The sequence below is a fragment of the Pagrus pagrus genome, assembly GCF_965226575.1.
Source record: "Pagrus pagrus genome assembly, chromosome: 20".
Lineage (NCBI taxonomy): Eukaryota > Metazoa > Chordata > Actinopteri > Spariformes > Sparidae > Pagrus > Pagrus pagrus.
The window spans coordinates 1,445,974-1,458,998 of NC_140207.1; the positions used below are offsets into that span (position 1 = coordinate 1,445,974).

At 44.9% G+C, this 13,025-nt stretch overlaps 1 protein-coding gene across 3 annotated transcripts in view; it reads right to left on the bottom strand.

The window, feature by feature from the left end:
* Positions 1-1,849: 1,849 nt before the first annotated feature.
* Positions 1,850-13,025, bottom strand: part of cUnh18orf63 (chromosome Un C18orf63 homolog) — a 17,845-nt gene continuing 6,669 nt past the window's right edge. For 2 of the 3 annotated variants that reach the window (XM_084340049.1, XM_084340048.1), the window contains exons 8-14: positions 12,766-12,878; positions 11,856-11,952; positions 11,096-11,181; positions 10,773-10,959; positions 6,635-8,107; positions 5,573-5,656; positions 1,850-2,738 (exon numbers count right to left, since the gene is read on the bottom strand). In XM_084340049.1, the coding sequence (XP_084196175.1) occupies positions 2,616-2,738; positions 5,573-5,656; positions 6,635-8,107; positions 10,773-10,959; positions 11,096-11,181; positions 11,856-11,952; positions 12,766-12,878 (2,163 nt within the window). In that variant the 3' untranslated portion in view covers positions 1,850-2,615. The remainder of the gene's footprint in view (positions 2,739-5,572; positions 5,657-6,634; positions 8,108-10,772; positions 10,960-11,095; positions 11,182-11,855; positions 11,953-12,765; positions 12,879-13,025) is intronic. The other variant, XM_084340050.1, reaches the window with a different exon arrangement.

Below are 13,025 nucleotides of genomic sequence, written 5' to 3' on the forward strand. Positions count from 1 at the left end.
ACACACACACACACACGCATGCAGACGCCCACACACACACGCATGCAGACGCCCACACACACACACACACACACACACACACACACACACACACACACACACACACACAGAGCGTGTCTAACATAATGGAAACCCTCAAACCTCCTGTAGCTCAGGATTGTGTTTCCTGATGGGGGAAGCTGTCAAAATGCATTGTGGGAAACCTGAGGCTCCACACAGTGTTGGGGGGGGGGGGGGGCTCAGCTGGACAGGACACGATGTGCTGATGTCACGTTTTAAGGCGTAACACCCCCACGAGAAACACAAAGAGGCCAAACCATCAACAGGCGGCTGCTGACGAGTGGATTCAATACGCTCGTCTGACGGACCGGAGACGTCCTCCAACAATATACTTCCACTCGTTACTTTACAGATTACATGCTGCATCAGAGCCAGTGATTCTGACCAGTCAACTCATAGTACACAGAATAAACAAACATAAGTATGTATGAACAAAGTGTCCTGCAGTCCAGCTGATCCGACGACTCCCCCAGACTGACATGTTTTGTGAAAATCCTCCTTCTGCTCCACACTTGGAGAGCGACATCCGAACACAAACACACTTAAACCTCCCTCCAGCCGGCCGAGCGCTGATGTCAGCGCGTGTTATTATTACAGTTATATTTAGAGTCATCAGGAGTCTCATTAAGTGCAGAACTAAGATGTTTATACTGAGCTAATATCTTCTCCACGAATGATCTGAGCTCTGTATATTTTCATACAGAGATTAGTTGGTTTTTTTAACCTCGTTCCCAGGAAGAGACGACACACACACACACACACACACACACACACACACACACACACACACACACACACACACACAGCCTGTCCTCATTTTTTAGGGCTCATGATTTTGTTCTGAAGTCGACCTCAGCACGTTATTTTCATATAAAAGCTTAAAAGTCAGAAGTGGGGGACAAAAATAGGATTTCCCCCGAATCCAGAGCTGATATCAAACCCTTGGTATCAAACAAAGAAGAAAGAACATGTTAAAGAACCAGTTCACCCAAAAAGTAAAACCCAGTCATCATCTCCTCCCTCCATGCTGGTGAAAGTCAGGTGAAGTCTCGTAGTCCACCAAACATCTCTGGAGCTTCACAGTAAAACAGAGTTGCAGCGTTCTGCTGAACAGCTGAAGCAGCTGGAGATGATTCAAACGTAAAAACAACCCCCCTGGATAAATATATTCATTAACACAGTTAATACTTCGCAGATGTAGCTGTCAGCACTTCCGGTTTGCAGTGTAGCTGCAGATGTACAGAAAACGATCACCAGATCACTCTGACACTGAAGAAAAGTTAAAAATGTGATTTTCTCAGGCAGGTTCTGCACAGATAGGGATGTTCTCTTAGAGGTTCGAGGTTTGAGTCATCGTCTCCTCCTGCTGCTCCAAGTTTAAACTTCCATTTCAACGTCAAGAAAATGAGTCATTAGAAACATCCTGAACAGCTGACACCTGCTTCACAACACACACACACACACACACACACACACGCACACACAGACTCAGCGCTCGCCTGATGGAATGACACCCTGTAGATACAGAGCACATAAACACCTGCCATATATAAACTTATACATGGATGACTGGACACATCTGTGTGCGTGCGTGCGTGTGTGTGTGTGTGTGTGTGTGTGTGTGTGTGTGTGTGTGTGTGTGTGTGTGTGTGTGTGTGTGTGTGTGTGTGTGCGCGCGTGTGTGTGTCAAACAGCTGCCAGAACAGACACACAGGAATAACAGGCGGAGTGGTGAGGACAAGCAGAATGAAAGAAAAACTTTTGGTGAATAGAAAACATGAAATGCAGCTGCTTAAATCGATGTTTTATCCTCTGAGCTTCTGTAAATACAACTGTACACTCTTCAACAAGAAACAAGCAGCTACTGTATAAATACTGTATACATACTGTGTAAATACTGTATACATACTCTATACATACTGTGTAAATAAGCAAACATTGGTTGCAGAATACAGAATATACATTATGAACAACAACAATCTGAAACAAAGGATTTGGTCCTGACAAACGTCACACCTTTAAATGTGGTTTGATTTAACGCCACTTCTTCTGAAAGGAAGATAACTTGTGTGTTTTTTCAAATGTTTGAGTTTTTAAAAGCGATAAAGGAAGAAATATAACATGAAAGTGAACGTACAGCAGAACAGCAGCAGAGTTCGATGGATAAATGACCATCAAAGCTGCAAAACGTTAACTGAACATCACGACCCAGAACTCATGTAAGGTCATAAAAACCGCTCACCAACCAACAAAAGATGAGAGCGAACAGCTTCCCACAGTTTGGATTTCACTTTGTAGTTTCAATTTGTCACTTCTGCAACTTTATCTGACACCAGAAATACATTTTGGCAAATCTTCAGCATCTCAATTAGCGAGGATGAGATGCTCTCAGCTAACACAGAACGATAAGACGGCCAGATTTCACATCAAATCTTTATATGAGGAGCAGCGTTAATACTCCAGAGTGAGGCGATGAAGTAGGTAAGGTGTGTGTGTGTGTGTGTGTGTGTGTGTGTGTGTCTGTCTGTGTGTGTGTGTGTGTCTGTGTGTGTGTCTCAGGCCTCAGCCAGACAGCCCATGACCTTCAGCATCAGCTCCTCCTTCCTGTGTTTGGCAGTGACGAGCGCTCCTCTTCCTTTTAACCAGACCAACAGAGTCGCAGAGTTCAGCTGGGACAACTGGACAGAGACAGAGAGAGACAGAGAGAGACAGAGTGAGACAGAGAGAGAGAGAGAGAGACAGAGAGAGACAGAGAGAGAGAGACAGACAGAGAGAGAGACAGAGACAGAGACAGAGAGAGAGAGACAGAGACAGAGAGAGAGAGAGACAGACAGAGAGAGAGAGAGACAGACAGAGAGAGAGACAGAGAGAGAGAGAGAGACTATTGAATAGAGTGCTGCAGGGATGAGTCCAAAAACCAAGCATTGCGTTAGTGTTTCAGGACTTCTGGTTCCTTCGTCTCAAAATTAATGTTTTTTTGAATGGGCTTTGGTTACAGCGTAAGATATTTTCAAGTTTTGTTCCACAACGTAAAATACATCAGTAAATACCCCACGTTTGAATTCATAAGCATTAATGTGTCTCTGGTCGGTTTGTTTGTCTGTTGGTTGGTTTGTTGACTGGTTTGTTTCGTTTTGAGTCACAGAGTCTGGTGTGGAGGTTTTATATCCTGTACCAGAACATTTTTAATAGATTAGCAGGAATTATCATTTCATCATCACGAGTTTTATTTTCACTGAACAAAACAAACTATTCACGTGCTGATGTTGTGACATTTGTTGGGGTCTGAACCAAACAAACGTGTTTTCTTCCACCTGGAGCGTCTCTGCAGCTCCACAGCACTTCATGCTGTTTGTCACACGGTTTACTTTCATCAAAACGTGGCAGCTTCTGTGATCTGCATGTTGCACTTGGCCGTATTGAGCTTTCAATAATATTTCTCTCACACTAAACTTGGCTTGCAGAGGTTTGATACTGTCTGTTTAGTGCTGCTGGGACACTGCGTCAGACTCTGAGTTGGTCTAAGTCTGTGTCAGACTGTTAAATCTCATGTGTAACAAATCCTCAGCTCAGCCTCAGGTCGGGTTCAGGTCTTAAATTCAGCAGAACCAACAGGTTCAGCCAGACGTGAAGGGCACCGGTCCGTGTTCGTGTTCAGGTCTCAGGTTCGGACTCATGCAGACAACTATATTGCTCCTACAGCCTGGAATAAACAGTGACACTCTTCATTTTCCAATATTTTTGCAAATCATATCAGTGTCACTGGAGATGTTGTACGTGTCAGATGATAAATCTGTCTGTGGGAGGAAAATGCAACCTCCTCTCCTCAAATTAACACTGCAGCACCTCCTGCCCACACAAACTAACTACAGCAGCCACATCAGAGGAAACATACAGCATGCAAACCCGGCAGCCATGACAGCAACAGCTAATTAATGAGCTGGGGAGAAATGTGAAAACATGAGAGAGGACAGGAAATCAATTAAAGTGGTGGAGTGAGAAAACATTAAAGAGGAGATAAAAACACAGATTTACAGTTTATAAAGTCCTGGACTGGAGACTGACGACGAGTCCGTGATGAGCAGGAGAAGGAGCGACATCTAAAATACAGATTATTTCATCCTTTATTTATTTATTCATTGTTATCGAAAGTAAAGTCAGAAAAAAAACATTCCAACCAAAAGTCCAAACAAAAACTAAAACTCTGAAACTAAAACTCTTTTAACTGCCACACATTTAATTTACGCTTCAAACATCACAGAGTGGAGTTCATCTGTGGAGATGATCTGATGAACAGAACCTGGACGGATCAGAACCTTCACATCATTTTCTGCTGTAATCCAGTTGAATAATCTCGTAGGCTTTGTGGAGGGAACCAGGGTGACGCTGACTTCCAGCTTAGCCAACAAACATACATGATTCCTGCTGAAGTCTTTTGGGATTTGTCCTTTTTCCTTTTTCCAGTTTTTATATAAAAAGCTAAAACTACATCATGACATGAGAGAAAAGCACAGTTCAACGTCACATCCTGGCTTTTTATCCTCTTCTTTCTTTGCTAGTATGTTTAAAACTGGGCCTGGCACTGTAACATTTGTATTTAATGAGACAAAATCAAGTGAATGTTCAGGATATTTCACAGCCAGCAGCACGCCTGTAAAAAAGACTGAGGAGAAAAGACTTCAGGAGACTTTAAACACTCTGTTTATGGTCTGTGTTTCCCTTCAGTCAGCTCCCAGATAAAAACATTTAACGGTGTTTGTAAAAATACTAAAGAACAATGTGTCCGCTGGTGTAGCTGTGTAAATAAAGTAAAAGAGAAAATGTATGTGATGTATTGTTCTTGAAAACTTGCAGGTCGGAGCTGTAAAACTGATGAATGTTGTTATTAATGTGCTCGGCTCCCTGTGGGCTCCCACCTCCTCCTGAACATTCATCACTTTAACGGCTCTTACCCTCCTCTGGAAGGATGTTTGTGAGGAAACTGAGGCTAGTGAGAACGTTGTGTACGCTATTCATCACGCTAACACACTTTAATACATCACATTAATGTATGGAGTCTATGAGGAGGCTACAGCGGCACATACAGGACGAGTGGATACACCAGAGATCCATCACTCATAAAGCCTCTTCTCACCACGTCCTCAACCTCTTTACACTTCAATATTTCAGACAAGACCGACTCTATAGGCTCTGCAGCGCCCCCATCAGGCTGCAAGCTTCACTGCACGCCAGGAAAAATAGATTTCTCTACTCTAAAGGTCGAGACATCCTTCAAAACAAACATGAACACAGACAAAAAGGTAAACGAAAGTCACTGTCATCAAGTAAAAGTAAAGATATGGTGTTAAAATATTACTTTGTGAAAGTGAAAGTCACCCATATGAAAAGTACTTGAGTAAAAGTCTTAAAGTAACTGATATTAAATGCTGTGGAGTGGAAGTATAAAGTAGCAGAAGATGGGAGAAGGTGTGTGTGAGTGTGTGTGTGTGTGTGTGTGTGTGTGTCTCCTGACCTGGTTGCTTCGGGCCATTTTCTCCACATCCACGTCTCGTACTGCAGATCTGGATTTCTTTGGCTTCGACTGGAACACAACTCCCTGAAACACAATAAAAAACCAGCCGGTCAGTTTCTGCAGCTCGGTGTCGGTGCAGCAGCCCTCACAGATTAACACTGTATTTTACTGCTTTGTGTGTTTTTGTCATCGCTGAGTCTTAAAATCAAAACAACAGAATCAAAGACTCAGTGAGTTCTGACTTAAAGAAACTGGACTTTATTCCTCCAGCAGCTGTGAAGAAGACACGATAATAATCTGAAGTTTAAACCTTGAAAATGTCTTAAAGAGCTGAACAGCAGAATAAATCACTGAACTGTTGGGAGGTTCGATCACGATGAGTCATGACCTCCTAAAAATCTCAACGAGGGACGTCAGTCTGTGAATATTGCTTTCGATAAGCCGACACCCACTAAGTCAGGGTGTCAGGCTCAGACGATCTCGGGCTGCTGCTGGTATCTCATCTTTTTATTTCCATTATTAAAGGAGCAGTCTGCAGTTTGTCTGACAGGTACCGGATGGAGAGGCTCCGAGTGTGCTCTCGTCTTATTTCCACATTTGGTTACAGGTGGTTGTCAGAGCTAACGTTAGCTTTACTTTGAGCTCATTATTCTTCTACTCAAAGTGCTTTTCCATGTGTTTAGTGACAGCGGCTCTCGATGTCACAAACTAACTCTTTGAATCCACACCGATCGGCAGCATCTCCTCCTGCATGCAAAATGACCTGTGGGCCGACGTGCAACCGGTCAAAAGTATTCTCGGCGGTTAAACGTTGACGTCCCTCCTCTGAACGCTGCAGCAGTGAGGTGCTGCTCTGTTTCAGGAAAAGGCTCCATGTTTGTTCGTTTGTTTGGAAATGAGCAGAAAAGAAATGACAGTATTCAAACGTTCAGTCATCACATCCAAAGACTCTTACAATAAGAAAGTCAATCTAATCTAATACTTTAAACAACTTAGAAATGGTGGAACAAATATAAAATAAGACCCACGTTGTAATAACCCAGGATTAACCTTTAGACTCACCGCTGTGCCACTGGTGGAGGAGTCGCTGTTGGAGTTATCGGCAGATGTCAGAGGTGGAGCAGCTTGTTTTCTTCTTCTCTCCTTCACTTCACTGCTGGAGTTGGCAACAGTTTTGCTCTCAGAGCTGAACTTGACTTTGGTTTTGTGGCTGGACTTGGACTTAATCTTTGGAGTGGGGATGAGCTCGGGCTTAGACCTCGGTGAAGGACTGAGGCTGGAGATGTGCCTGAGCTGGGGGAGGCCTGTGGATGGAGGAGCGGCGCCGCAGGGAGGTTTGGAGGGACGGTTGAAGCGAGGAATGATTCGTGGAGGTGGGAATGGGAGGGGCGCCGCTGACAGAGAAGACACAGGAGAAGAAGAAGAAGAGGAAAAAGTGGCGGGAGTCTTCATCTTTAAGGCAGGTAACGTCACCCTCCCCCTCTCATCGCCTCCTCCGCCCAGCTGCTCCTTCTGCTTCTGGAGCCGCAGCAGGGCGACGTTAACGTGGCGTGACGGACACTTGTTCTTAAAGATGGGAACCAGTGTGGGAGCAGGGAGCACTGGGGCCTGACCGGGGGGAGGAGGAGGAGGAGAGAGGAAGGAGAAGGAGGAGGAGGTGAGGGAGGAAGCTGGCTGGAAGAGAGGGAGAGAAGAGGAAGAGGAGGAGGAGGAGGAGGAGGTGAGGGAGGAAGCTGGCTGGAAGAGAGGGAGAGAAGAGGAAGAGGAGGAGGAGTTGAGGGAGGAAGCTGGCTGGAAGAGAGGGAGAGAAGAGGAAGAGGAGGAGGAGGTGAGGGAGGAAGCTGGCTGGAAGAGAGGGAGAGAAGAGGAAGAGGAGGAGGAGTTGAGGGAGGAAGCTGGCTGGAAGAGAGGGAGAGAAGAGGAAGAGGAGGAGGAGTTGAGGGAGGAAGCTGGCTGGAAGAGAGGGAGAGAAGAGGAAGAGGAGGAGGAGGTGAAGGAGGAAGCTGGCTGGAAGAGAGGGAGAGAAGAGGAAGAGGAGGAGGAGTTGAGGGAGGAAGCTGGCTGGAAGAGAGGGAGAGAAGAGGAAGAGGAGGAGGTGAAGGAAGAAGCTGGCTGGGAGAGAGGGAGAGAAGAGGAAGAGGAGGAGGTGAAGGAGGAAGCTGGCTGGGAGAGAGGGGGAGAAGAGGAGGAGGAGGAGGTGAGGGAGGAAGCTGGCTGGTATCCCGAGGAATAAGAGAAGGAAAAAGAAAGACGTGAGCAGAAGGAGGAGGAGGAGGAGGAGGAGGAGGAGGAGGAGGAGGAAGGCCTGTCTCTGTCTCCTCTACACCCTTGACTTTGTGTCAGACTGCTCCTGAATCCACATCCATTACCCAGAAGCCCCTGGGCTCCGTCCTGCTGGGACACAGGGGCTGAGGCTGGAGGCTGCGACCAGGAGAGGGGCCTCACAGGTCGGGGAGGAGGAGGAGGAGGGAGCTGGGTGAGGACGGGCCTGATGGAGCAGGAGGTGGTCAGGTTGAGCTGCTCACCACTCAACACCTGAGGAAGAAGAGGAGACTTCATTAGAGGAGAGTGAAGTAGAAGTACTGCAGTAATACTTCATGGGAACTTTAAAAGGAGAGTTTAGGCCCCATCGATTACACCTGAAGACACCACATGAAACATTTACACTTTCTAAATATCTGTTCAGTGAGAGATGCAGATCATTACAACACAAACATCAACTGCAGCTCTGTGAAGAGCGTTCCCGTTAACAGTTTCACAAAACCTTCAGCTTTACCTTTTTATTCAGGAACTTTAAATTGAGCTGAAGATAAAGAGAGTTCTTCAGCTTTCACCACAACACAGTTCATCACTTCTCCTCCAGCTCTTCTTCATGGAAATGAACGCTGCTCAACACTATAAATATTTTAGTTTCACTCTGCGAGCACTGAATTGATCTCTGTGGATGTTTCTCCGTGCAGAGTTTCTCTGAGTTGATAAAATACAGTTAAGCTGCACCTCGAGAAGATGAAAAGGCAGAATGAGGACGAGAAATAACTTCTCAGAGTCAGAGCGGACGCTTTATAGTTTAACCTAAACTTTCCCTCAAGATTCATTAAAATTACACATAAACTGATTTTAGTTTAAACTGCACTAACTCTTGTTTCTTCTGAGACTTCGCAGTCCTTCACGAGGCCTCCTGACACGATGATGAATAACACTCAACCTGCTTCATAAAACAAGACCTTGACAGGATGAGAAATATTTCTACACATCCTCCCTGAAGTCTGTTTTCTCCAGTGGACGATCAGAAACACATCCCCTTCACCTTCCTCCTGACATCTGCATCATGAAAATGAATCGACACGATGCTGAGAGGAAACCGTCTCTCCACCTCCTCCTCCTCCTCCTCAGCGTCGCACCTTTATGGTCGTAAAACTGTCTGTGAAGGTTTTACAGGGTGGGAAACGCTCCGATAATCTTTCCCATGTCAACCTGCACACACTCATTAAATAACCTGCATGTCAGTGTGTTTGTGTCTGAATAATAAGCTCACAGCCAAACGCTGGAGACAGAAGTTTGAGGCATGTATGAGATGTTTAAAAGTTATTCAGACTTGTTTTAGGGTGGTCGTTCACAGACCCTGTAGCTTACAGCCGACCGTCACACGGACAGTTCTGCAGAGCTCAAATGAAAGAAGAGATTTTCATAGTAAACAACGGCTGCTGCTGGTTTTGACACACAACATCGATGACACGATCCATCAATCCGATTGACATATCGATTCACTGACGATCAACAAACCAGTGTCATCGATGTCAAGTGAAAATCATCATATTTCAGATACGCATGAATGAAATGAAATATATGAGAATCTTTTCTTTTCTAAAAGAAGAAGAGATTTAAAAGCAAAGACAGATTTAGAAAAATCTTCAGTCTTGCAAAAACCCAATCACGCTTTAAGCCGTTTCACACCAAGCACAGATGAGTTGTCATTAACCTGTGAAGCCCGGCGGAGCCTGATTGGGTACCTGAGAAACTTTTAAAGGGCACAGATGGTGCCAAAATGTCCTGAGTGCTCTGCACTAAAACCTCTAATTCTGCTCTCATTCACTTTATGTTGGCAGAGGTAATGTTCGGATGTTTTGTTATTGTTGGAAAGAGATTTGGAGCTGCAGCTGCATCATTCGTCAGATATTCATTCGAAAATTGTCATTTTTTTAGGCAGAAACTTCCTTTACTCAGACCCAGTGACACATACTTACACAGCTGGACACATATTTCCCTTTGTTATGATACCTTGATTATTCAAATAGACATTGTAGTTGCAGAGATACCTTCTGTTGATTATGGGCATGCAATTTTCAAGCAGACACCACTAGAGGTCAGTTCTTAACAGGTTAATGTATTCATGCCGGGAAAAACCATTCAGACCGACCTCGATGTCAGCAGATTTTCACCTGCGGAAATACACGTTTGACCGATGAAATCCTTTGTTTCAGCTGATGTTCAGGTCAAAATGGGAGGAAACTTCATCAGTTTGGTCTCACAGCGTCCAACACTGTGTGACAAACACCACAACGACTACCTCAGCAACCAGGTCCAGAACAATACAGCAGACCTATCCAACCTAATGTGGCCCTTAACAACCTCATTCAGGCCCTCTGTCTGCTTCTAAGTGGGAAATACTCATGTTTTATTAAAAAGTTTAAGCAGTCACCAATCTGATTTATATATGTGTATATATATATATATATATATATATATATATATATATATATATATCCCAGCTGCTGGGAGATCTCAAACCATATGGTTTGAGATCTCCCAGCAGCTGGGATACAATGACGATGGTGATGGAGCTGATGTTTACTTGATTATGTTACGTGTTGGTCACAGAAAGAGGAGGAGACCTTCATGAGCCTCATTCACAAACACAAACGACCAAATCTGATCGTGAAGTGTGAAGATGGAACACGGCACGGCAGATAATTCACACGACATTTTCACATCATACTGGTGAGAAACAGCTTTAAACACCAGTTGTGCTCTGAACGACCAGAAAGCCGCCGTCAGCTGATCGAAGAGGACAAGCAGGCTCATTTCAAAAAGCTGACTGGCTGATCCAACATCCTGTCAGTGAGTTTCCTCTGCTTTTTACTCAGAGGTTTGTGTGTAAACTTCAGCTAGTATTTGTGTGTGTGTGTGTGTGTGTGTGTACCTGCACTGTTGCAGCAGTGTTCAGACTGACTGTGTGGTAACAGGGTTTGCTGGTCAGACGTGCAGGGAAGCCACACACACTCTGCAGCCGGTCCCTGACGTCAGACAGGAAACAGCCCAGCGCCCCCTGCAGGTCGACCCGAGGGCAGCGCTGCACCGGCTGCAGGCGGATGCAGCTCAGAGGGTAGCTGCTCAGGAGGAAGGTTAAAGGAGCATTCTGCAGTCAGTACTTGCACTTTTACCAGAGTTTGTTTTTACACAAGTACCTGGACTTCTCCAGACAGACTGTGAGGACTTTTAACACCTATGACAGTTTAAGGATACGTGAAGAGTCGGTCTCCCACCAGTCTGAAGTAGACGCTGCAGTACACCACCTCCTCCTCTGCGAGCTCAGGGAGCCTGTAACCATACTGGAAAACACAAGATTAAGACCAGACTTTTTATAGACACTTTTGGAAAAATCAACGCAATTTAAATGTGTCGTGGTCGATACAAAAACAAAAAATCTTGGAACAGAACGACTGAACGTTCAGGTTCAGTTCTGGCACAAATAGCTAACTTACACTGAAATACTGTTTTAAATTAACAAAACTCTGTCTAGAAGCACTGACTGCAGACTTTTAGCTCATAAAAGTTTTTGAGTCTTGTTGCCACAGTGTTAAATTACTGATATCGACCCAACTGATGATCGAGGAGGACGGAGAGAAAAGTCGCTGGTTTCTGTTTTTATTCCTAATTACTCGACAGTTAGTTTCCACATGAAGACTCCGACTGTAACTCTCAAAATCATCTGCGAGTGAACGCAGCTCATGAGATCTATTTAGCAGTTTTTTGCTCTCATGTTTAACTCAAACTTTTAAAACTTCTCAGTGTGACAGTGTGTGTTTTGTGTGTGTGGCTACTTTTGGAGACAAATTTCAGACTAAATTGGGGACGGCGTGTCCAGCTGGGGACAAAAACGCTGTCCCCAGCTGGGAAATGCTGATTTATGGGTCAGTGGTTCAGGCCAGGGTTAAAGTAAGACTCCAGGAAATTAATGTCCGTCTATGTGTGTGTGTGTGTGTGTGTGTGTGTGTGTGTGTACCAGACAGTTCCAGTGGTTCTGCAGGTCTCTGTAGGTCTTAAATGGTCCGTCTCTGGGCAACTTACGGCTGATGGTGATGATCTGACCTTTCTTCATGCTTAACACGCAGACACACACACACACACACACACACACACACACACACACACACACACACACACACACACACACACACACACACACACACACATTCAGTGAGTCAGTACATCAGGACTGAAGCGGTGAATCTGCAGCAGGTCTGACTTTAAGAAGAGCTGCAGCGCCACCTGCTGCTCACAGTCAGTATAACACAACCTGCCTCTTCTACAGTTTTAAATCCCAGAATCCATCAGTAACTTCTCTGTCTCACCTTTACAATCACACAGGTGACTGACACTGAGTCTTCTATTGTTTAGTCTTGAATCACTGAAGGCTGCTGTTTGTTGTTGAACTCTGGAATCTTTATTTGTGGCGAACATGATTTGAACACCAGGAAACAGTCGAGCTGTTGTTGTAAAATACCCGTTGTTTTAAAGACAAGTCTGAAAATGTAAACGACAGCTGTCAGGACATAAATCCAACGATCTGTTCATCGTTACTCATCAGATGTCAGAGTTTAACAATGGGAAAGCCGTTCAGAAGATCCTACACAAAGAACAACCTTTGAAATATTTACTTTAGATTAAAGAAAACAGTCCAATGTGTCCAGGTGGTGGTAACAAATATGTGCATAAGAGTTTCATATTGTCACAGATCAAACCCAAAGATTTAAACTAGATAACGTTTAATCATCACTTTGTTATTATTAACAGAACCAGATCTGTTAATTTGTAGAAAAACCCTCAGAGGTTTGGTTGGTCTCTCAGCTCAGCTCAGCTCAGGTCTTAGGTGTTGTTGTGTCCGTCGTGTCCAGCAGGTGGAGCTGTCCTACCTGGGCAGGACGTGGCACCAGATGGCTCCTCCGGTGGAGGACGGGTCGAGGACGGAGTCAGGATCACTGCAGAACCTCTGCAGCACTGACGGAGAGAGGTCAAAGTCCTCCAGCTGCAACACACACACACACACACACACACACACACACACACACACACACACACACACACGCACACACGCACACACACACCCTTTTCACAGATTTGTTCCTGACTGTCTTCATGCTTCACATCCAGTTTTACTTTGACGTCTCTCAGT